The sequence below is a fragment of the Lathamus discolor genome, chromosome Z (assembly GCF_037157495.1).
Source record: "Lathamus discolor isolate bLatDis1 chromosome Z, bLatDis1.hap1, whole genome shotgun sequence".
NCBI classification, from domain to species: Eukaryota; Metazoa; Chordata; class Aves; order Psittaciformes; family Psittacidae; genus Lathamus; species Lathamus discolor.
In genome coordinates, this window is record NC_088909.1 from 34,997,034 (window position 1) to 35,020,239 (window position 23,206).

At 41.3% G+C, this 23,206-nt stretch overlaps 1 protein-coding gene across 1 annotated transcript in view; it reads right to left on the reverse strand.

The window, feature by feature from the left end:
• MSH3 (mutS homolog 3) overlaps positions 1–23,206 on the reverse strand; it is a 120,572-nt gene that overhangs the window by 62,628 nt on the left and 34,738 nt on the right. Inside the window, 4 exon segments of the mRNA XM_065662488.1 lie at positions 5,233–5,342; positions 6,074–6,158; positions 14,223–14,337; positions 15,676–15,788. Coding sequence (XP_065518560.1) covers positions 5,233–5,342; positions 6,074–6,158; positions 14,223–14,337; positions 15,676–15,788 — 423 coding nt within the window.

Here is a 23,206-nt window from a genome sequence, read left to right on the forward strand (position 1 = left end):
CTCCTCAGCACGCATCACCTCCTCCTCTGGTGGCATTCCGAAATTTTGCCCTCTGGCAGTCCATGATGACTTCTAGAATGCCTGGATGACTGGGATTTCCTGTTCGAGCTCGTTGTGTAATCAGTGCAGCCCATTTACTCCATGTAGCATCGGTTGCATGATGTGTAGAGGAGACCCTGTCTTTGAACATCCAGCCCAGCATGAGCAACTGGGGTGCCAGGAGGAGCTGTGCTTCAGTGCCAATCACTTCTGAAGCAGCTCAAACCCCTTCATTGGCTGCCAGTATCTCTTTCTCAGTTGGGGTATAGCTGGCCTCAGATCCTATGTATCCCTGACTCCAAAAGCTGTGGGGTCAACCTCAAGTCTCCCCTGGAGCTTTCTGCCAGAGGCTCCAGATGGGACCATTCTCCATGGCTGCAGTGTAGAGTACGTTTTTTACATCTGGCGCAGTCCGGACTGGTCCAAGGGCTACTGCATGAACTATCTCGCGTTCAATTTGCTCAAAGGCTCGTTGTTGCTCAGGGCTCCATTTAAAATCATTCTTCTTCTGGGTCACATGACAAGAGAGGGCTTACAATTGAACTGAAATTTGGGATGTGCATTCTCCAGAACCCCACTGCACCCAAGAAAGCTTGTGTTTCTTTCTTATTAGTTGGTGGAGACATTGCTGTTGATGATCTTGTTGATCACATCTGTGGGGATCTGTCTACATCCATCTTGCCATTTTATTCCCAAAATTTGAATCTCCTGTGCAGGTCCCTTGGCCTTATTCTGTTTTATGGCAAAACCGGCTTTCAACAGGATTTGGATTATTTTCCTCCTTTTCTCAAAGACTCCTTCAGCTGTATCACCCCACACAATAATGTCATCAATGTATTGCAGGTGTTCTGGAGCTTGCCCATGTTCCAGTGCAGTCTGGATCAGTCCATGGCAGATGGTAGGGCTGTGTTTCCACCCCTGGGGCAGTCGGTTCCAAGTGAACTGGACACCCCTCCAAGTAAAAGCAAACTGTGGCCTGCACTCTGCTGCCAAAGGAATTGAGAAAAATGCATTGACAATATCAATTGTGGCATACGACTTGGCTGCCTTTGACTCTAATTTAGACTGAAGTTCTAGCATGTCCGGTACGGCAGCACTCAAGGGTGGTGTGACTTCATTCAGGCCACAATAGTCTACTGCTAGTCTCCACTCTCCGTTAGACTTTCGCACTGGACATATGGGCCAGTTGAAGGGCCACTGAAGGGTGAGTGCGTCCTACTGATCACTCCTTGGCTCTCCAGTCTACGGATCAGCTGATGGATGGGAATCAGGGAGTCTCGGTTGGTGCGATATTGCCGCCGGTGCACTGTTGTGGTCGCAACTGGCACTTGTTGTTCTTCGACTTTCAGCAACCCCACAACAGAAGGATCCTCTGAGAGACCAGGCAGGGTGGACAGCTGCTCAATTTCCTCTCACCCCAAAGCAGCAATACCAAAAGCCCATCAGTACCCTTTTGGGTCTTTGAAGTACCCTCTCCTGAGGTAGTCTATGCCGAGGATGCATGGAGCCTCTGGACCAGTCACAATGGGGTGCTTTTGCCATTTCCTCCCAGTCAGGCTGATTTCAGCCTCCAGTACAGTCAACTCTCAGAATCCTCCTGTCACTCCAGAAATATAGATAGGTTCCACCCCTTGAGAGCTTGATGGCACCAGGGCACACTGTGCACCGGTATTTACTAGAGCCTTATACTTCTGTGGGACTGATGTGCCAGGCCATCTGATCCACACAGTCCAGTAAATGCGATCGTCCCCTATGTTCACCTGGCTGGAGGCAGGGCCCCTCTAATAGTCATCACAACGCTGGACACTTAAGTCGTGTTGAAAGGGATTATTCTTCGTTATCACAGGAGCTGGAGTAAAATCAGCGCTTTCACTCCATCTGGGAACCTGCTCACCAGAGGCTGAAGCTGCAGCTTTCACAGGATGAGTGAATATTAATCTGAAACAATGGATGCTTATCACAAATACAGTTAGACACACTCTGGTCAGATCTGTCATTATCTCAACCCTTTGTGCCCCACATTGGGCACCAAAAAGAACTGTCATGGTTTAAGCCCAGCCAGCAACCCAGAACCATGCAGCTGCTCACTCACTCCCTGCTCTTTCTCCCCCTAATCCCAGAGGGATGGGGAGGAGAATTAAAATAATGTAACTCCCACAGGTTGAGATAAGAACAGTCCAGTAACTAAGGAATAACACAAAACCACTACTGCTACCACCAATAATAATAATCATAAGGGAAATAACAAGGGGAGAGAATACAACTGCTCACCACCCACCAACCAATATCCACCCCGACCCGAGCAGTGATGTAGCCCTTCCAGGTAACTGCCCCCAGTTTATATACCAGGCATGACGTGCTGTGGTATGGAATACCTCTTGGGCTAGTCTGGGTCAGGTGTCCTGTCTCTGCTTCCTCCCGGCCTCCCCTCCTCCCTGGCAGAGCATAAGACTCACAAAGTCCTTGGTCAGAGTAAACATTACTGAGCAACAACTAAAAACATTGGTGTTATCAGCGCTGTTCCCAGGCCGAAAGTCAAAAACACAGCACTGCACCAGCTACTAAGAAGGAGAAAAATGACTGCTGCTGTTGAATCCAGGACACACTGCTATAGCTCAGGGAACAGGAAAGGGAGATGTAAAATGAGGCTGGGAGGGATTAACCATGGAGATAACAGAGAGACAAGGAAAGACACATTCTGCAGAGATGAAGTTTAAGATTGTCCATGTGGAGGGCAGCATCTTCCTTGACTTTCTTTTATACCACCATCGTAAGACAACGCACCCATTACATACAACCGCTATATAATAAGATGCAAACCAGATCCAGGTTTGCTTAACCAGGCCTACATAAAGCTTATCTTTTTCCTCTTCCTGTAGCTACTGAAAAAGCAAAGGTTTCACATCAGCTTCAGAGGATCTGAGATTAATTTCGCATTAGGAAAGAAATTATTTTTAGATGTTGCACACATGCAAACACGCAAAGATCACCTTGTGCTAAAACACTGTATCATGATACCAGTCCTTAGCCCTTTTCCTGTTGAGTATGATAATACACAGCTTTACTCCTTCTCCTGCTGAAATTCCACTGGGATACAGCAAATCTCATTCAGTCAAATATATTCCAACCAACTCATCTTTCTATTTCCTTTTCTTTCTGCTTCCCTCACGGGAGTTAGGCAAGAAAGGCACCGGACAGAACTTACATTTCAAAGGCAGATAGGCAAGGCAAGATAACACTTTTGTGATCCATGAAGATATTAACTCCTACAAAAAGCAATAAATTTTCTGATTCCTCCTAAAATGCTCAGTCCTTGATGACTCATAAATTCTTATCTCATTATCTTTGTATTGAACAAGCAAGGACATTGCACCTTTCTTGGTTAAGCCTTTTTTTTACCTCAGAATTGCAAATGTCTAATGTTTAAAACCTTTTACTGTAATTCTCTGAATGTATTACACCACTGATGATCTAATGGTTATCTCTAAGTTTGTCCAAATGAGCTCCCTGTACACATTCTACCTTTACTCAACCTACTATATGGTTTCTCCACTGGAAATTCACTTATCATCCCAAGTGATTTTCAACTATCAGGCACAAAGCAATAATCACACCCTCTCATTTTTGATACAGCAAGAAAACCACACGTACACACTGATTGCAAAAGCTGCAGTACAGAAATCTTAATTCCTCTAAAAATGTCACTCCAGGAGGCACAGGCGAATTACAATTACAGAATGTTCTCTAAGTGCACTTGTGTGCATTATTGAAATAATACTGCTGAACGTCTGATGCACTAAGTACGTGAAATTACAGATCAGCATTCAGAAATGGCGAAATACACAGAAACAAAACAGCATTCTAGGTTTAGCTGAGGACTCCTGTCATCTCCAGCCATCAAACCTTCTTTCATACTAAGAAGGCTGAAAAAGGGAACATTTATCAGTCTCTAGAAGTAGCAAAGAGCAGAGGAGAAAGACAAGAAACCAAACTCGCAACCTTGTAAAGCTGGAGGGATGGGAGAATTCAAACTAAATCTACTGGTTAAGCAGGAAGGGTTGAAGTCCCCATACAAGCAGTTTTCTATCCTCTGTGTCTAGATAGGAAGTTTGTCTATTTGACCGTTGAATGGTATTTCAGCTGTTACATCAGATATGTGATCATTTGGGAGCAAAATGGATTAAGGAACACCTTTTCAGGTTCCCATCCTCTGTGCTGCCACCATGCCAGACCAGAGCCTGCGCTCTGGCTCCCCCAGCTGATAACTTCACAAACAATTCCCCGAAGGCCACAAGGTGCCCTCAAGGGCAGAAAAAGAAATAAACCAATTTATTTCAATTTATTCTTGTAAAGTGGCCCAGAAAATCTATATATATGCTTTTAAGGTGAACACCAGGTACATAATTAACTTCCATAAAGTCTAATACTATTTAGGATGGTTACATCAAAAGCCTTTTTGAAGTGGGTAAGATGTATAAAAGCTATTATCAGAAAGATTATTTTTTTTTAAAAAGCATACCGAAATAGACTGATTAAATCCCTCAACACTGTTATTTATTACATATTCAAGCACAACACTTCAATAAAAACTGCAAATAAAAATCAGGGAAGATAGAGTCCATTTCAAGACAAACTAGTAAAAAAAGCACAACTGTATTACAAAATAAAGCATTAATAAATAAAACATACCTCAAAATACAAAAGTGACCAACCCATCATCACATTTAAGAACTAATGAAAGAAATACTTTCATACGCAATACACTGTATACACTGATAACATCCATAGTTACTTTAGAATAAGTTAAATATATTAAGGAAGTAAATGCTCATGATGCAAAAGAAAGACATAAAACATTAATTGGCAAGTTTGGGAATAAGACATCCTCCAATAGAAGGTAATACTCACCCACTGTCTTAAAAATGATACTGAATTAGAATTTGTACCCAATGTGATTTCTGCATATGAATTTCTGTCTTGCTCCCAATATACTACCCTGAGCTACTTAGATCTTCTGTGCCCAAACAGAGATGTTTAATTCTTTCTAGCCTATATATTATAATGTCCACACCTTCTATTATTTCCTGAGCACACTATCTGATCTCAGGCCTTTGTGAAAAATAAATACATTGGCCATACTCAGCATCATAATTATAAAATACAGATTTAGGCCAAGATAAAGAACTACCTCACCTGCATTTCATGAGGGGCTGGGTTACCCATTTCTTCAATCTTCGACGTCCAAAGGAAGTTTTAGTATGATCCAAGACCCAGAGTAGGCTTCCTTTTGTTTTCATATCAGTCTAAAAATAAAAAAATGGCATTATTAACTGAAAAATCAATGATGTAGAATCACAGACTGGTTCAGACAGCTCATCTATTTCCAAACCCCTGCCATGGGCAGGGACACCTTTCACTAGACCAGGCTGCTCCAAGCCCTGACCAACCTGGCTTTGAACACGTGTTCAAACCAGTCTATGATTGAAGGATTCTGGGGAAAGACGTCACAGAAATTCACCACACTACTTAAACATTCTGATTAAGACTTTAAGATATGGCAAATACACATTTGTTTACTGAACCTGTTCACTGATAATGCTCTACATAAAGTAGGTATGTATCATAAGATACTCAAGCATGTCTTTCCTTTAGCCAGAAAGTCCTTCCAGAAGATGACTGGAATATGTTAAATTATGTCTGAGCATAAAGGTCTGTGCAGTAGCACAAAAGGCAAAACAAACCCTGCTGCAGTCGTATCTCTTGACTGCAGCTGGCTCAAGAACTCAAACTTTAGGAAAGCTCTTTGCTAGTCAAAGTGCAGTAAGTTTCCTAATTCATACTAAAAGCCAGCACACATTAACATTCATTTATGCTTCTGAAAATGGAATCCTCCTTCAGTTTGATCCCATTTAAAATAATTTAAACCTTCTCAGTGAGATTTACAGACTAACTTAACAAACATCCTTGGGAACAGAATGTCAAACACCTGCGAAAATCTCAGCATTTTTTAAAAATAACACTACATTGTTCTTACCTGATTCTGGATAATTTCAAGATTTTTCATTGTTGTCCCATTAATTGTCATATATTCAGTTTCACTTGACAACTGTTTGAAATTGCTGGGGGGAAGAATTTCAAATGTTATATTTTAAATCCAGGAACAGACCTAACAGTCTCACATTAGAGAACTCAATAGTTATGTAAAATAAAAAAATCAAGTGGGAAATTAAAATTTATTCAAATAAATAAAAGAACACAACACTGATGACTTTTTTTAATTTACTGCTTGGGAAAACAAGATTTATGACTCACTTCCCAGTTTCCTACAATGACTGTGACAAAGCTCAGAATAAAATCCAGCTCTCCTGTTACTTTATCCTGATCCACTAGATGGTTAAGAAAGTACCCCCTCTTCAGTATCTGATGAAATTGAAAAAGTATGGTTTTGTTAGTGTTCTCTATGACCACTGTATGATATGGGGCAAGGATGGAACTAAGAATTACTGCTCTAAGAGTGGAACAGATTTTTAGCGCAGCTGATCATCAAACCAGCACATCAAAATACACATTATTATTTTCCACTAGTGCTACAAATTTAAACAAGCTGTTCAGGAAAATTAAAATAGAGTATATTCAAACTACGTGATTTTACTTCTAATATGAAATAACAATGACTACAATTACTTGACTTTTTGATGCTCCCTAACAAAACTGGATGAGACCAACCCAAAAGTTACATTAGTTTAGAATCAACATTAATAATCGTATCAGATTCCTGAGAAACTATGGATCTCAGGCCTTCATGAAAAGCCTGAAAATTATTTCAGTCTCAGACATACACATGTGGTAGTCAGGACCGTGATGTGAAGTGCAAGATCCTCACTAAATGCTTCTGACAAATCAAGTCATGATTGTCTAGGTTAATCATACTGCTGACTGCCCTTTGCACAAATCTAGGGCACTCTTTATTGTCTTAGACTAAACAGAATGATTTGCTGGGTAGGATTTAAAACTGTTTTACTGACTTTTCACAAAATTTGTTTCAGTGCATTCAATTTCAAACTCTCTGGGGGAGCACCCAAATGCTCAAACTTTTCTGTCAGGCATACACAGCTGCATTATTGCTGCATTAAAAATATAACCAGCACTAAAACTTTCAGAAACATATTCAGAGACTAATGGTATATATTTATTCTGTATGTAGGTGTCTGCGCCTGATAGCAAACTTGTTCCTAAGTAATGGGTCAAATTAGGAGTATTTTCCACAGGATATATCTACCTATATCAATATCTATATTGGTATCTATATATATATATATATATATATATATATATATGAAGATATTTATAAACTTTGATTCAACTGAATGCCCTCAAGAAGTTCAATGAGTTTGGAAGTAGAGCTGACTCAGAACTGTAACCACAGTCCTAATTATTCTGCTCTAGTGTGCAACCAAAGTTGACCAGTAAAATAAAACCTTGGGAGGCAAAAGCAGCAGCACTTTCCACAGTACACAGTATTTTATAAGCAACAACATAATAATTCCTTTTATTATCTTCAATCACAACTGCTGACGCTGGGAAAAATTAAGCAGGAATGATTTCTTCTTGGCTCCCAATCCCTATGATCAACCACAAAACCCTACCCCCTCTTCCGAAAGCACATCTTCTCCATCTAGGACCTACCTAAACTGCAGTTTCCCCATTTGCTGCTGTGTTTCAGTTTGCCACTACTGCAGCCTGCGATTTCTTAAACGCAGCCGGGTAGGAGCCATGCCTTTCCATCTCTTCCTGACAGCAAAAAGGAACTTTTGGCTGTTTCTCTCAAGCCTTAATCACTCATATGTGAGCTTCAAGGTAGTGGATTTACTATGTCTATTGTTTTCCCCCCTCAGATGGCTTCAGAGCACTTAACACAGAGCATATTCTGTTCACAGCAGCCCTGCTCTCCAGTAGTATTTAAAAACAATTGATTGCTCCATTGCAAGTGTGGAGTGTATTTACTGTTCTTTCAGAATCAGACATGCTGAAGTTGTTCTCACAGCATATATTATGTGTTTTCTATTATCCAGGTGTTTGCTTTATCTGAGTTATTCTACCCTGCTATTAACCCCAGTAATTGAGAGCTTAGAATATATGAATAATAGCCAAGATCAACGGCAGTATATGCCCAACCAACAATTCCAGATGTCACAGCACAGAACATGTTTTGCCTCCACCCCCTCATCTTCCTTCAGCTTGGGATGACAATTTGATAAAAAAGAGAAAAAAGACAAGAGTCTCTGTCGGAAACGTAAGGACCAAATGGAGTAAGAAGAAGATTGTAAACAAATACTAAGTCAGCGCCGGTTTTGCAGCAAGGGTCTCAACACATCGCTTGTGAGAAATTCTTACGTGCTGCTATCAGACCCTTCAAAGTCACTTTAACTGGATCACAATCCTGTAATCCCTTCTGCAGGTGACGGTGAAACAGGCTTGCAACTGTGTCATAACAAGGTGATGGAAACAGCTGGCAAGTCTGCTACTGAGGAGTAAGGCAAGGTAGGATTATGCAGTCTGGGCTAAGAAAAATTAAAGTGGGGGAGGGGAAGAGGAAGAAACACAAGCTTCTAGTAAGATTTAGGAAACTTTGGCGGAATACTCATGAGTAAGAGGTTCCTACCCATAAAATTACTTTTTACCACACTTGATGAGTATTAATGGGTTACTATGATTGCTTTAGGACAGTGAACTACATCCTCATACTTCAATTATTTTGTGCTGCCTGTGACATTGGATCTTCTTGGTCATTCCGCCTCCTGAGGAACTTGCAGTAAAGGGCATTTTTCATGCTTTATTCATTATTCCCTCCATAGGAGATTCTACATATAATTTGTTACTCAATAACCCAGTCTAAGCAAATGCATGTTATTCAGATCAGTAGTTTTCAACTACTTTAATTTTGCAAATCTGTAAAGCTTTAAGCGAAGCTGCAAGGCACTGTATGGAAAGCCTACTAAGCAGCAGATTTTCTCTGCTCAATTACCTTTTACAGACCCCTAGAGTCCATGTCTTTGAGACTTCTAAGGTTGAATAAACCACACAACAAACCTATATATTCAGACAAGAATTGCAGGAATCTCTATTCAGCCTTAAGAGGTAAAAACAAGTCTCTCAAAAGCATTAGCTTTCTTCAGATAAGAAAGACACCACAGTTTGCATAGTGAAGGACAGCAAGCCCAGACTATGCTTTGTATTTAATTAAGCAGTTTTAAATTAGCTGATATAGCCACAGGGCTGTAGAACTTCTGATCTGTATCCCTGATGTGACAGGAATCCAGAAACTTCTGGCTAAACCACAAACAAAATAAAATACACACACACAAAACAAAACTGAGAAATACAATACAAAGAACAAGAACAGAAATGAAAGGACCTGGGAAGACTTAAGAGAAACAAAATCAATCTTCATCAATTTAGCCTGAACCAAGTCATATTTTTCTCCACTGAACTCACCCCAAAAAGTATGCCTGCAACCTTTTTCTACCCAGATGTCTGTGTTCTCTCAGCATGTTTTCCCTGCGTTCAGACTGAGCACTCCTGCGAGCTCCAAATGTCCACACAGCAAGAGGTGCTTCCTGCTGCCCTTCTGCAACTATGAAAGAGATGGCAAATCCTTTGCTTGTTACTTCTTAACATCTACTTTTTACCATCTGAAAACCGTGCCTTGCCTTTTTCAGTCCCTCATACTCCTGGGCTGACTTTCAAGCCTCCCAGAATAATCTCAGTACTTCCTTTCTCATAATCAAAGCTGGCAAATAAATCCATGCATTCTTTTGTATACATGATGATTCTGACATCATTAACACCCAAGAGATATGAAAGCCCTATATGAACACCATTCCCTCAATTTCTACATTTCCCCTGAGAATTCAAAGATGGCCCTCATTTTAAGCTGAAGAATTTATAGTTTGACTTCTTTCTTAATTTCATCTTGCCAACTCCCTTCCACCACTACTATAGGGTACAAACACTTCTCCTCTTAACTATTTCTCTCATTCCCTTCCTCCCTCAAAGTCATTTTAACCCTCCCCTTTCCTCTTTCAACATGACCCAGCAGCGTGTGTTTGCAGCCCAGAACCCCCCCGCCCCCATGTGCTGGGCTGCATCCCCGGAGAGTGAGCAGCAGGTCGAAGGAGGGGATTCGCCCCCTCTGCTGTGCTCTGGGGAGACCCCCCCTGCAGTCCTGGGGGCAAAACCACAAGAGAGACGTGGAGCTGCTGTTGGAGCAATTCCAGAGGAGGCCACGGAGATGCTGAGAGGGCTGAAGCAGCTCTGCTCTGGAGACAGGCTGAGAGAGCTGGGCTGGTTCAGCCTGGGGAAGAGAAGGCTCCTTAAGGAGAGACCTCAGAGCAGCTCTCAGTGCCTAAAGGGGATGACAAAAAATCTGGACAGGGGCTTTTGACAACGGCCTGTAAGAACAGGACAAGGGGGAACGGCTTCAACCTGGCAGAGAGGAAACTGAGATGAGATTTTAGGAAGAAGCTCTTCCCTGTGAGGGTGGTGAGGCCCTGGCACAGCTTGCCCAGAGAAGCTGTGGCTGCCCCATCCCTGGCAGTGTTCAAGGCCAGGCTGGACAGGGCTTGGAGCAACCTGGCCTAGTTGAAGGTGTCCTTGCCCATGGCACGGGATTGGAACTGCATGAGCTTTAAGGTCCCTTCCTGCCCAACCCTGTCTATTATTCTATTTTTCACTTTGGCTTCTCTCTTCTGTCTTCACTCCTGGTAGTTCTCCAGTCCTAAAGCTACTCCCCTCATTCAGAAAGATACCTCTCTCTTCCATTCCCTGCATTTTTTGGAGTTCATCTATCAGTGTTCAAAATCTAAAAACTACAGTCTCTCCCTTGTGTCTCAAATATGCTGGAAAACATGTTGGTAAAACTCAAACACATAGAGACACATTTCCTCAGCAACTGCTATGCAAATGGAGATTTTTCAAGCAAAACTGTGTACTCAACTGAATTTGAAAACCTCTCATAGATGTGTACCAATTTCTTGTCAAAATCCAATAAAGGTCTCTCTGTATGTAAAGGTATTAGAACACTGTGATTCAAAAACAAACCTTTTATCATTCATTGTTAAATTTATTTTTACTTGCTAATAGAGCTTTAATGCAATCTAGCTACATCCCAGGGTCCTGGTGGGGTAGGTATCTTTTTTATTTCTTTTTAATATTTTGCTTTATTTAGGATCTTAAAAGTGGATTTAAAATCTGGATCTATATATCAAAACAAAACTTGTTTTCCCCTTGATGATACTTCATCACTTACATGATTCACGGTTCTTGCTCTTAAATTTCAGCTGAAAGTGTTTATCCAAAGAAGGTACAGAAGTGTAAGGAATTTTTCTGCCATTCTTTCATCAAATACATCCTTTTCATCCAGATCTGTGTCACTTGTATTAACAAACTGAAAACTATCTTACAACTCTGACTTCATGCTCAATGATTCATCAGTATATGCTCACTGGCCTGGATTCTCCTAAGAATTTTAAGTTGCTTGAGAGTACAATGGAACTATTTCACCTTTGTTTCCTGCAGAAACACAGAATATCCATGAGCCTGACACCTTCTGCTTCAAAGGTTTTCAGCTTTCCCTTTTCAGTATTTAGCTATTTCCCTGGCATTGGGAAAAATACTGAGGTTGAGTTAGCCTCAGTATTTGGTTCACTATTTCCATGTATGTGACATACTAAAAACAGCAAGCAGAATTCAGTATGCAGTAGTCAAAGGAGTAAAGGCTTTAGAAATAAGTACAGTAGAATCCAAGGTCCTGAACACAGGAACAAAGTTATCACAAGGAATGTATTTTACCTCTTCAGGTAAAGGTTTGATATCAGGAAGATATCAAGTAATTCATTGCCTTTCCATTCAGATGCTTATACTTTCACATAAAGTCCATTAGAGCAACCTTCAGCAGGCAAATGTCAACTCTAAGATTTAATGTTTTTCCTTCCCAATCTGTAATTATACTTGATTTTAAGATGTGGCTGTTACAGATGTGACTGTTGCTAAATAAGCCTTCATACAATGATGTTTCCCCATTGCTACTGAATTACTTCTAGATAAAAGACTGATTTTTTTATTTCCCTCATCTAAAAGAACACTCACCTTAACTTGAGTACACATAAGGCACTGTGACAACAGTGATCTGCAAGTGTGATTGTGGAATGGCATTTCCTTGGAGTTCGCTTTTTTCTTCAGAAACTCTCAAAAAAGATTTCTCCAGCCACCCAAGCATTTTCAAAAAAACCCAACCACAAAGCCATCCAAAGAGGATGAGTGAGGACACCACAGTGCTAATACACCACAGATCAGAGTGTCCCTTGATGGAACAGGCAGGGGAGACAGCTTAGAAAATGGACAGGTATTCTCTCCTAATTAGGCCTATAAGCCCAGCATTTTAATAGCACTTGGAGTACAGAAGGGCAATTTACAGATGAAAATCCATTCTCAAATCCAGACAACTCAGATGTATTTCCAAATATTTTAACAGATACCTGGAAAACTTTCAAAGCTGACATCTGCAGTCGATTTTTAAAAACAGCTGCATTTAAAAAACCTGGTAATATAGGAACCCCTTTAAAATCAAAGCTTGAAACTTGAAGAATCTCCTACAAAATGTGAATTATCTACAATTGACATGATATATTTCAAAGTTTTCAGTTTGCAGCCAAACTTACATTGTTAAATCCTACCTAGTTACAGGACAGAGGAATAGTGAGACAACCAGAAGAATATTTTGCACAGGAACCATGACAGCTAAAGGAGGTTTAATAAAGCATTTAATAAGCCTCAACGATATTTTCAAACACAAGACAGGTAGGATAGTAGTTTTTTATACTTCTCCAAGACAGGATAAGAAGATGCTCTAGTGGCAATATCTTTCCATTTTCATTTCACTCCACATGTATAATCCTGTTACACATTTTGAGTAATCATTTGAGCCTATCTCATAAACCTAAGCGTTGGGACTACATAGGGAGAACCAAGATTATTTCCATGTCTGTGCGGTCTTATACTAACTTTGCAGAAACACTGACAGTCTATCAACAACTTCTTGCATGTTTTCCCACCCCTAAGTACCGAGCCGACACAAAGGATTATTCAGACAGCCAGGATGTGCTGAGTATCTGTTTCCTTTATAATTGATAACTAGATTCACCAACTCAAACAGACCTGCTGAGTATTGCCTAAACATTACAACACATTAGCATTTATACCTGCTTCCACAGCTCTGCAAAGAAAAAATTATTTACACACCTCTGCCATAATGAAACATCTGCAAAGCTATATTACAGTATTAATTTTCTTGTTTAAGCTTTCAAAAAAGCCCCAAATTTTGTTTCCAAAATAAAACTGAGGTTTAGATGCAATGGCTGATACTGACTGACAAACTTTAAAATTTCCCCCCCCCCAATATCTACCAAATTTTGCTGTCAGTTATACTTGTCAGCAGTACCTGTTCATTTACATCACTGATAGTAATGTCAAGACAAGGAGGCCACAGAACTGCTCCGAGGGCTGAAGCAGCTCTACTCTGGAAACAGGCTGAGACAGCTGGGCTTGTTCAGCCTGGAGAAGAGAAGGCTCCTTAAGGGGAGACCTTAGAGCAGTACCCAGTGCCTAAAGGGGCTACAAGAAATCAGGAGAGGGGCTTTTGACAAGGGCCCAACAAGGGAGAATGGCTTTAAACTGACAAAGGGGAGACTGAGATTGCAGGCGGAAGTTCTTCCCTGTAGGGGTGGTGAGGCCCTGGCACAGGTTGCCCAGGGAAGTGGTGGCTGCCCCATCCTTGGCAGGGTTCAAGGCCAGGTTGGACAGGGCTTGGAGCAGCCTGGTCTAGTGGAAGGTGTCCCTGCAAGTGACAGGGGGTTGGAACTGGATGAGCTTTAAGGTCCTTCCAACCCAAACCAGTCTGTGATTCTATGGTAAAGATTTTAATGAAACTTCACTTCATAAAATCACTTGATTCCTTCAGCTCTGATCAGGAGCTGAAATGTGCAGTACAATTTTGGAAGGAATTAGTTTATAACTCTTAGCAAGTAGGTTAATTACAGTCAGAGAAGTTGTCTGCTAAAACTTCAGATGGTAACACAGGTATGTGGATTTGTGCTTTGAACTGAGAGTTACGTAAGGGAACTCACCTTGGATTATAAAGCATCCTTTCCAAATTAAATTCTTTGAGGTATGCAATTACTGCTGCCAGAGAGCAAATAACAGGCTTATCCAAGCTTAGTATTACAGATAGTTTTTGAGGACCTACAAAAAAAGTTATTTTCTTGTTAACTGTTTAGTAGTTACATATTTTAGAAAAATCATAATCTGTTTTTCAATTTCATCAGATAGAAATCTGTAATATATGTTCAGTGTGCTATGATATCTACAAAACAACATGAAGTCAGGTTCCAAAAAGACACGGTTCCAAAGAACACAGAACATTACAATAATGTAAGCACATCATGAAACACTTGATTCCACAGGTTTTTCTTCACAAAAAATGAGTAACTGTTGGCATAAAAAATCTCTAAATACATAAAACTAAGAGCTGATTCTGATATCTCCACTACTGCTGGCAACATCTGTGCAAGTTAAAAGGCATAAACAGGCTCTGGTATAAGGGCTGATGATTTATCTGCCTTGGGCAGTCTGCAGAGCATGATTCCATCTTTGTGAGAAAACTTTTGTATTTGATAGTGTTTCTAAACAGTGCTCTATTACAACCCCTACACCAGCTGCAACAACAGGAAAATTCACTCCATGACATCTCAACGTAAAATGGTACTTTTTAGAAACCCATTAAGTGTTTTCACAGATGTTTTTTAAAGGTGTTCTTCTGTTCTTAGAATGTTAACACACACAAGAACTTGAGGAAACATTTTATATTGAATAATTTCTCACAGTTGCTACTATATATGTGTGAATTTAAATCTGCCTAAACACACATCTTCAGACTATGAAAAAGAAAGGATGCTATACATGTCTCTGTTTAAATAATGTTCACTTTCAAGGCTCACTTCCTCCAAGCTCAGAAAAGATCCCAATGCGCAGAAAATTAAGTAAAGGTGACAGAAGACATGCATGGATGAAGAAGATGCTCCTGATCAATTCAATTGCTAAAAAGGAGTATGAGAAATGGAAACGGGGACAGGTGACCCAGAAAGAATATAGACATTGTTCAAGCTTGCAGGATGGGATTAGGAAAACCAAAGCCCACCTGGAGTTGAGACTGGCAAAGTATATGAAAGGCAATAACAGCTTCTACAAGTACATCAGCAGCAAAAGTAAGACGAGATAATGTGCACCAGCTGTTGAGTGGGGCAGCAGATCTGGTGACAAAGGACATGGAAGAGGCTGAGGAACTCAATGCCTTATTGATTTTCACTGGCAAGATGTGCCTTGAGGAATGCAAGGCCTCTCAGACCACTGGGAAATTCTGGAGCAGCGAACATACCTCCTTAACAGAGGAGCATCAAGTTAGGGAATACTTAAACAAAGTGGACATAGACAAGTCCATGAGACCTGATGGGATGCACCCGTATGTATTCCTTTTTTTATGCAAAAGCTAACACAGCTTCAAAGACATTCCGAACAACATACCTGTAGTACCAGGCACTTCTTTAGTGTAAAAACCAGTGATCAGCTGGAAAGCATGGCTGTATTCAAAATAGAGGTTTTCCATCCTTTCTATCCTAATTCTGTCATCCCGTAACCTGCAAAGGAAACAACTGACTTTCAGTATTTATGAAAAACACAAGCAGGTTATGAAGGTATACTTTCTTTCACCTTTTATTTGTTGAGAATTGAATGGGCAAAGAATGAAGAGATGATCTACTTGAGTGGGCTAACAACATTTCTGACCTGTGGTCAGGTCTTTTAAATGTTTCTTCTTTGCATTGTAAAACTGCAAACAAGTAAAACCCAAACAGCAAGCCCAAAAGAGACTTACAGAGGTTGCCTAGTATACCTGCAACGCTATACATTATTGCAACGTAGACGTAAATACATTTTTATCAATTGTAAGTATTTGGCTTACCTGTTCTTAAAGACTTATGATGATTAAAAAATTAATCAATTGTCCCATGCTTCCTATTACCATATTTAATAATCCTTTATCTTTGAAGACTTTGTTCTATATTGTACAACTTGTCGTAACACGAACCCATTACATCATTTCTGATATGCAACTGAAATAAAGTATTCCTGTCCCTTTATTTTTCTGTTTGAAGACTTTTGTCATCCTTGTGCTAAAGGACTTGATTCTTTTAGTCTTTTTGCAGTCCAGGATGTCAAGGATGTTGCTACTACTCCCAACATGCCAGCAGTTCCTCCCAGTTTAACAGTACCAGCAAAGGTAGCAAACTTACTCTGTTCCACCATTAAGACAAATCATAGAATCATAGAATAGTTAGGGTTGGAAAGGACCTAAAGATCATCTAGTTCCAACCCCCCTGCCATGGGCAGGGACATCTCACACTAGACTATCCCACACTAGGCTTCATCCAATCTGGCCTTGAACACTGCCAGGGATGGAGCACTCACAACCTCCGTGGGCAACCGATTCCAGTGCCTCACCACCCTAACAAGAAAGAATTTCCTCCTTATATCCAATCTAAACTTCCCCTGTTTAAGTTTTAACCTGTTACTCCTTGTCCTGTCACTACAGTCCCTGATGAAAAGTCCCTCCCCAGCATCCCTATAGGCCCCCTTCAGGTACTGGAACGCTGCTATGAGGTCTCCATGCAGCCTTCTCTTCTCCAGGCTGAACTGCCCCAACTTCCTCAGCCTGTCTTCATACGGGAGGTGCTCCAGTCCCCTGATCATCCTCGTGGCCCTCCTCTGGACTTGTTCCAACAGTTCCATGTCCTTTTTATGTTGAGGACACCAGAACTGCACACAATACTCCAGGTGAGGTCTCACGAGAGCAGAGTAGAGGGGCAGGATCACCTTCTTCGACCTGCTGGTCATGCTCCTTTTGATGCAGCCCAGGATACGGTTGGCTTTCTGGGCTGCGAGCGCACACTGAAGCCGGCTCATGTTCATTTTCTCATGGACCAGCACCCCCAAGTCCTTCTCTGCAGGGCCGCTCTGAATCTCTTCTTTGCCCAACCTGTAGCTGTGCCTGGGATTGCTCTGACCCAGGTGTAGGACCTTGCATTTGTCGTGGTTGAACTTCATAAGGTTGGCATCAGCCCACCTCACAAGCGTGTCAAGGTCCCTCTGGATGGCATCCCTTCCCTCCAGCTTATCAACCGGACCACACAGCTTGGTGTCATCGGCAAACTTGCTGAGGGCGCACTCAATCCCACTGTCCATGTCAGTGACGAAGATGTTAAACAAGACCGGTCCCAACACCGATCCCTGAGGGACACCACTCGTTACCGGTCTCCAGCCGGACATGGAGCCATTGACCACAACTCTTTGTGTGCGGTATCTTTCATGAATCCTTCCCTATTGTCAGTAAGCAACTGAGAATTACAGCAGTACAGGATATCACTCAGTTTTGCAACCCATGAGAAATTAGTCTAGCTAGTCTCCTCTGATCCCCTGCTGCATTATCAATTCAACTTCTACAGCTGCTAATATAGCATTAAAGAGATGCACTGGTTCAAACAACAACAACAACAACAAAACAAACAAAACAAAACAAAAATCACACACACTGCCCCTGAAACTTCTGAGCGTAATTACACAGCTACAGAATGAGCACAGAATAACCTAGCTAGTAGAAAGCTATCAGTAGAAGACATATATGTATCTGGTCTCATACTACCATGGGACATGAATTAATTAATTAATTCCAATTAACTTAATTATTGTAATTTAATTATTTTTAATTAGCGAATTAAGTACTTCTAGCACAATGGAATTATGTGAATGAGAGGGATTGTGCAGGTGTCATAAGAAGCAAATTAATCAATACTCTTCCTCCAGGGCTTTTTTCATTCACAGGAAAAAAAACCACACAGGTTTTCTGCATTACATTGTACATATTCCCATCTGAAAGGATCAATACATCAAGACTCAGTTAATTTGACATGTATTATAGGAAAATAACTCTCATTTTTAAGAGCTCATCCTCAGCTCTCAAAAATGAGAGTTATTTTCCTATAATACATGTCAAATTAACTGAGTCTTCGAGGTATGACTTTTCTCAGCACATCCTAGATGATCCCTTGCTACTTCAAGTGCTTAGTTTTAAGTGACTGATCCAATTAAGTTTTCATTCTCCATACCCTCTGGGATTCCCCCCTGCCCCAACCCTACTCAGAATGAGCAAACATTTTTAAAGCGGATGGATTTCTGTAAAAGACAATTAGTCTGTGCTCCTCAGCCTCTGATAGCAACCAGCTATTTTTTCTTCCTTGCATTTTTCACTTACTCCAAGCTTCACTAACAATCTGCTCTAACATATTCACCTATTTGGCTAAATTAGCATGTATACACAGTACAGCCTTTTGCAAGAATACCCTTCAGCACTGCTGCATGCTACCCAGAGGTTAGGAGAGTACCAGCCTTCAAGTAAGTCTTGCAAGCCTGCAGCGCTTTTCCGTTGACCATGTGTGAGTAGGGACTTACAGAAATCTTTTTAAAATGGGATTTTATTTCTCATTTCTACTTCTTCAGAAAAGCAAGGATCAGCAAGGTCTGCAGAGCTGGTTTTTAAAGCCTAAGTCAAAACAGGAGGCTTTCACTGAATGATTTCAGGTAATTCACTGAAGGATTCATGCTACACCTGCTTGTTTTTAAAGTAAGGGTGAAAACACTGTTGTAGTTTTATTTAATGCATTTTGATTTTTCTCTCATTTTTCACTTTATTCTTCACAACCAAATTTATACAACACCTTAGCATAAACTTTGGCATACTACAGTTACAATCAATACAAGTGACTTCTTACAGCAGTATTTTTGTTCATCAACTATATTGATAGGAAATAGTTATTAGAAATTAGAACTAGACAACTTGGTTATTTGTAAGGATTGTCACATATTTCAATACTTATATTCTAGATATAGCATCATCAAACAATTATCTGACACTTTATCAAAGTATGCATCTGATTTCTAGGTAAAGCAAAAAAAACCTGGGAAGTTATAGGTATCTATCTAACAGATGGAAAAAAAAGTCTGAATTTTTATCATGATGTATGAAAACAAAATTTGATGCAGAGGTTTTTGTGTCTGTCCTTTGTTTAGCCAGATGATCACGCATAAGTCATTTTTCTGATTACAGCCAGAATGTATGTGGATGCTTGTGTTGATGCTTTTATCTGTCCAGCTACCAATGCCTGTTTAAATCAGAAGTCAATCAGCCATCGACTTTTGTAAACATCATTCTTGTTAGAACATCTACACTGAACTGCTGCGCAACTCATCCAGTATTTTATTGATATTCGTTTCAGGACTTGTGAAAACAAGCAACCTCATGAACCCCTGACATTGATAGGGCTAGCTAATTCTGAAAATCAACTTCACAAAGCTTTTTTGCTTTCCTTGCACAAATACTTACACTACCACCCATAACTGGATATTGGGCAGAGATACTTCAGGGTTTTAAATTGTCAGTTGATGGTACAGATAAACCTATAAAGAATTTATTAAAAGTTCCTGCTCTCCAAATGCACTGGGATTTGAAGCAGAACTGTCTGCAATCATAACATGAATTATGGGAGTTGCTTGAAGGGATTATCATCAGCCACAGTTAAGAATACGAAACCTATGTGTCCATAAATAGATGCATAAAGGATGGGATTCTAAAATACATTTATGCAGACAAACACACTTTCTTATTTATAATGAAATAGGGCCCCTGAGGAAGCTCTCAGGAGAACTGGCTACACAGGATTTGAAGAAGGCTGAGGTTCTGAATGACTTCTTTGCCTCGGTCTTCACTGGCAAAGGCTCTGACTGCACCACCCAGGTCTTAGAAGGTAGACGCAGGGACTGTGAGAATGAAGACCTTGGGCCCACTGTAGGAGAGGATCTGGTTCGAGACCATCTTAAAAATCTGAACGCGCACAAGTCTGTGGGACCTGATGGAATCCATCCGCGGGTCCTGAAGGAGCTGGCGAATGAAGTTGCTAAGCCACTGGCCATCATATTTGAAAAATCATGGCAGTCAGGTGAAGTTCCCGATGACTGGAAAAAGGGAAATATAACCCCCATTTTCAAGAAGGTGAAAATGGAAGACCTGGGGAATTACAGACCAGTCAGTCTCACCTCTGTGCCTGGTAAAATCTTGGAGCACATTCTCCTGGAAGGCATGCTAAGGTACATGGAAAACAACAAGGTGTTTGGTGACAGCCAGCACGGCTTCACTAAGGGGAAATCCTGCCTGACCACTTTGGTGGCCTTCTACGATGGGGCTACAGAATTGATGGATAAGGGTAAAGCAGTTCATGTCATCTACCTGGACTTGTGCAAAGCGTTTGACACTGTCCCACACGACATCCTTGTCTCTAAATTGGAGAGATATCAATTTGATGGATGGACCACTCAGTGGATAAAGAACTGGCTGGATGGCCGCACACAAAGAGTTGTGGTCAATGGCTCAGTGTCCAGCTGGAGACCAGTAACGAGTGGTGTCCCTCAGGGATCGGTGTTGGGACCGGTCTTGTTTAACATCTTCGTCGCTGACATGGACAGTGGGATTGAGTGCGCCCTCAGCAAGTTTGCCGATGACACCAAGCTGTGTGGTCCAGTTGATATGCTGGAGGGAAGGGATGCCATCCAGAGGGACCTTGACACGCTTGTGAGGTGGGCTGATGCCAACCTTATGAAGTTCAACCATGACAAGTGCAAGGTCCTACACCTGGGTCGGAGCAATCCCAGGCACAGCTACAGGTTGGGCAAAGAAGAGATTCAGAGCGGCCCTGCAGAGAAGGACTTGGGGGTGCTGGTCGATGAGAAAATGAGCATGAGCCGGCAGTGTGCTCTCACAGCCCAGAAAGCCAACCGTATCCTGGGCTGCATCAAAAGGAGCATGACCAGCAGGTCGAAGAAGGTGATCCTGCCCCTCTACTCTGCTCTCGTGAGACCTCACTTGGAGTATTGTGTGCAGTTCTGGTGTCCTCAACATAAAAAGGACATGGAACTGTTGGAACAAGTCCAGAGGAGGGCCACGAGGATGATCAGGGGACTGGAGCACCTCCCGTATGAAGACAGGCTGAGGAAGTTGGGGCTGTTCAGCCTGGAGAAGAGAAGGCTGTGTGGGGACCTCATAGCAGCGTTCCAGTACCTGAAGGGGGCCTATAGGGATGCTGGGAAGGGACTCTTCATCAGGGACTGTAGTGACAGGACAAGGGGTAACAGGTTAAAACTTAAACAGGGGAAGTTTAGATTGGATATAAGGAGGAAATTCTTTCCTGTTAGGGTGGTGAGGCACTGGAATCGGTTGCCCAGGGGGGTTGTGAGTGCTCCATCCCTGGCAGTGTTCAAGGCCAGACTGGATGAAGCCTTGGGTGGGATGGTTTAGTGTGAGATGTCCCTGCCCATGGCAGGGGGGTTGGAACTAGATGATCTTGAGGTCCTTTCCAACGCTAACTATTCTATGATTCTATGAAATACGTAAGTCCCAACCTATACTGTTCTATGATTCTGTTACTACCGGGACGCATTTATCTGTCACCTAGATGGGAAAATTAAATAGGGTCAACATCACTGGGTTTTATCCCTCTATTCATCTGGCAATTCACTGCATTCATTTAAAGATTCACTGCTTACCAACTGCTGCAGGAAAAACATTTAAAAATGATCACTAAGTTTGGGAGGGAAAATATCCATTAAAACTAAAATAATATGAAACAATATAAACCAAATTTACACAAACTGATTCAAAATATTTAAAAATATAATAAAATCCTTTCTTGCATATAAGCACAAGAGCTCCCTGCTGTGTGCTGATTAAAACAGGAGTCGCTTTACTAGAGCTCTACAATTCACAATTAAACAGGCAGGAAGTGCATAAAGACTCCCCGAAAAAATTAACATGTCCAAACTAAGTTTTTTTACAGCTCAGGAAGCCTTCCTATGGAAAGCAAATAACTCCAGAATTTTACCTTCCAACTACTATCCTGCCCTGTCCCTTCTGCTTAGAACTACTCGCACACAGGGGTGCAGGCATCAATACTTTACTGTACATCCATTCATCACAAGTTCATAAATAATACAGAATTTCAGGAGATCTCTGTTTCTAAAATTTAGTATGAAGTTTTTACTTCTGATGATAAGCACAAATTTATAAAGCACAAATACCAATTACTAAATTTTTTCCTAACACTATTCAGACTGTTGTTTCCCCTGCACTGCAGCAGGATGTCTAGTTTGTCTCTGTAAGGATAAAATGCCTACCCTGCCCAAAAGAGTAAGACAAGCTGAATGCACTAATCATTCAGAAATGCAAGTGTATCATGCCATCTTCCCTTATGAACAAGCTCAGCAGAAATTGCATTTCCTTTATTTGTCATCACTGTGTTACCTTTGTTATGCAATTGCTTCTAGCTATGGGTCTCTAGGTTTGAACTGGAGATCATCTTTCCTTTTCAGTAAAACTTGGCATGGAGCTCTGGTAGCTTCGCTGGCAAAGCCACAATGACATTTCCAATCAGCCGTTGTTTTGGCACTAACTGCATACATTTTTATAAGCAGTTATTTTTCTCCTGCCAGTCAAATACTTTCCCACATAGCAAACAACCTTCAGGTACAATGACAGAGACAATGCTGTTGTAAGGAAAATGGCAGCACAGTCACCTTCTCTGAGCATCTGCCACTCTCAGAATGTTACACATCATTCTGACAGCAATAACTAAACAATAATCCACAAAATCACAAAATTGTTAGGGTTGAAAGGGACCTCTGGAGATTAAATGATCTCCAATCCCCCTGCCACGGCAGGGCCACCTGTATGCTAACAATGTACTACATACAACACATTACCCCACAAGACCTCCAGCTTTCCAAATGTCCCATTCGAAACCCCTCATTTATGCTAGAAGCTGCTGAAAAGCCTAGAAGCAACTGACACACTTTAATAGATATCAGGGCCCAGTCTGGGAGCTCTACTCTGGCTGCCCCAGCAGTGCCCAGCGTAGGCACCCAGACAGAGCAGATGACAGGAGAGGCTGCAGTGCAG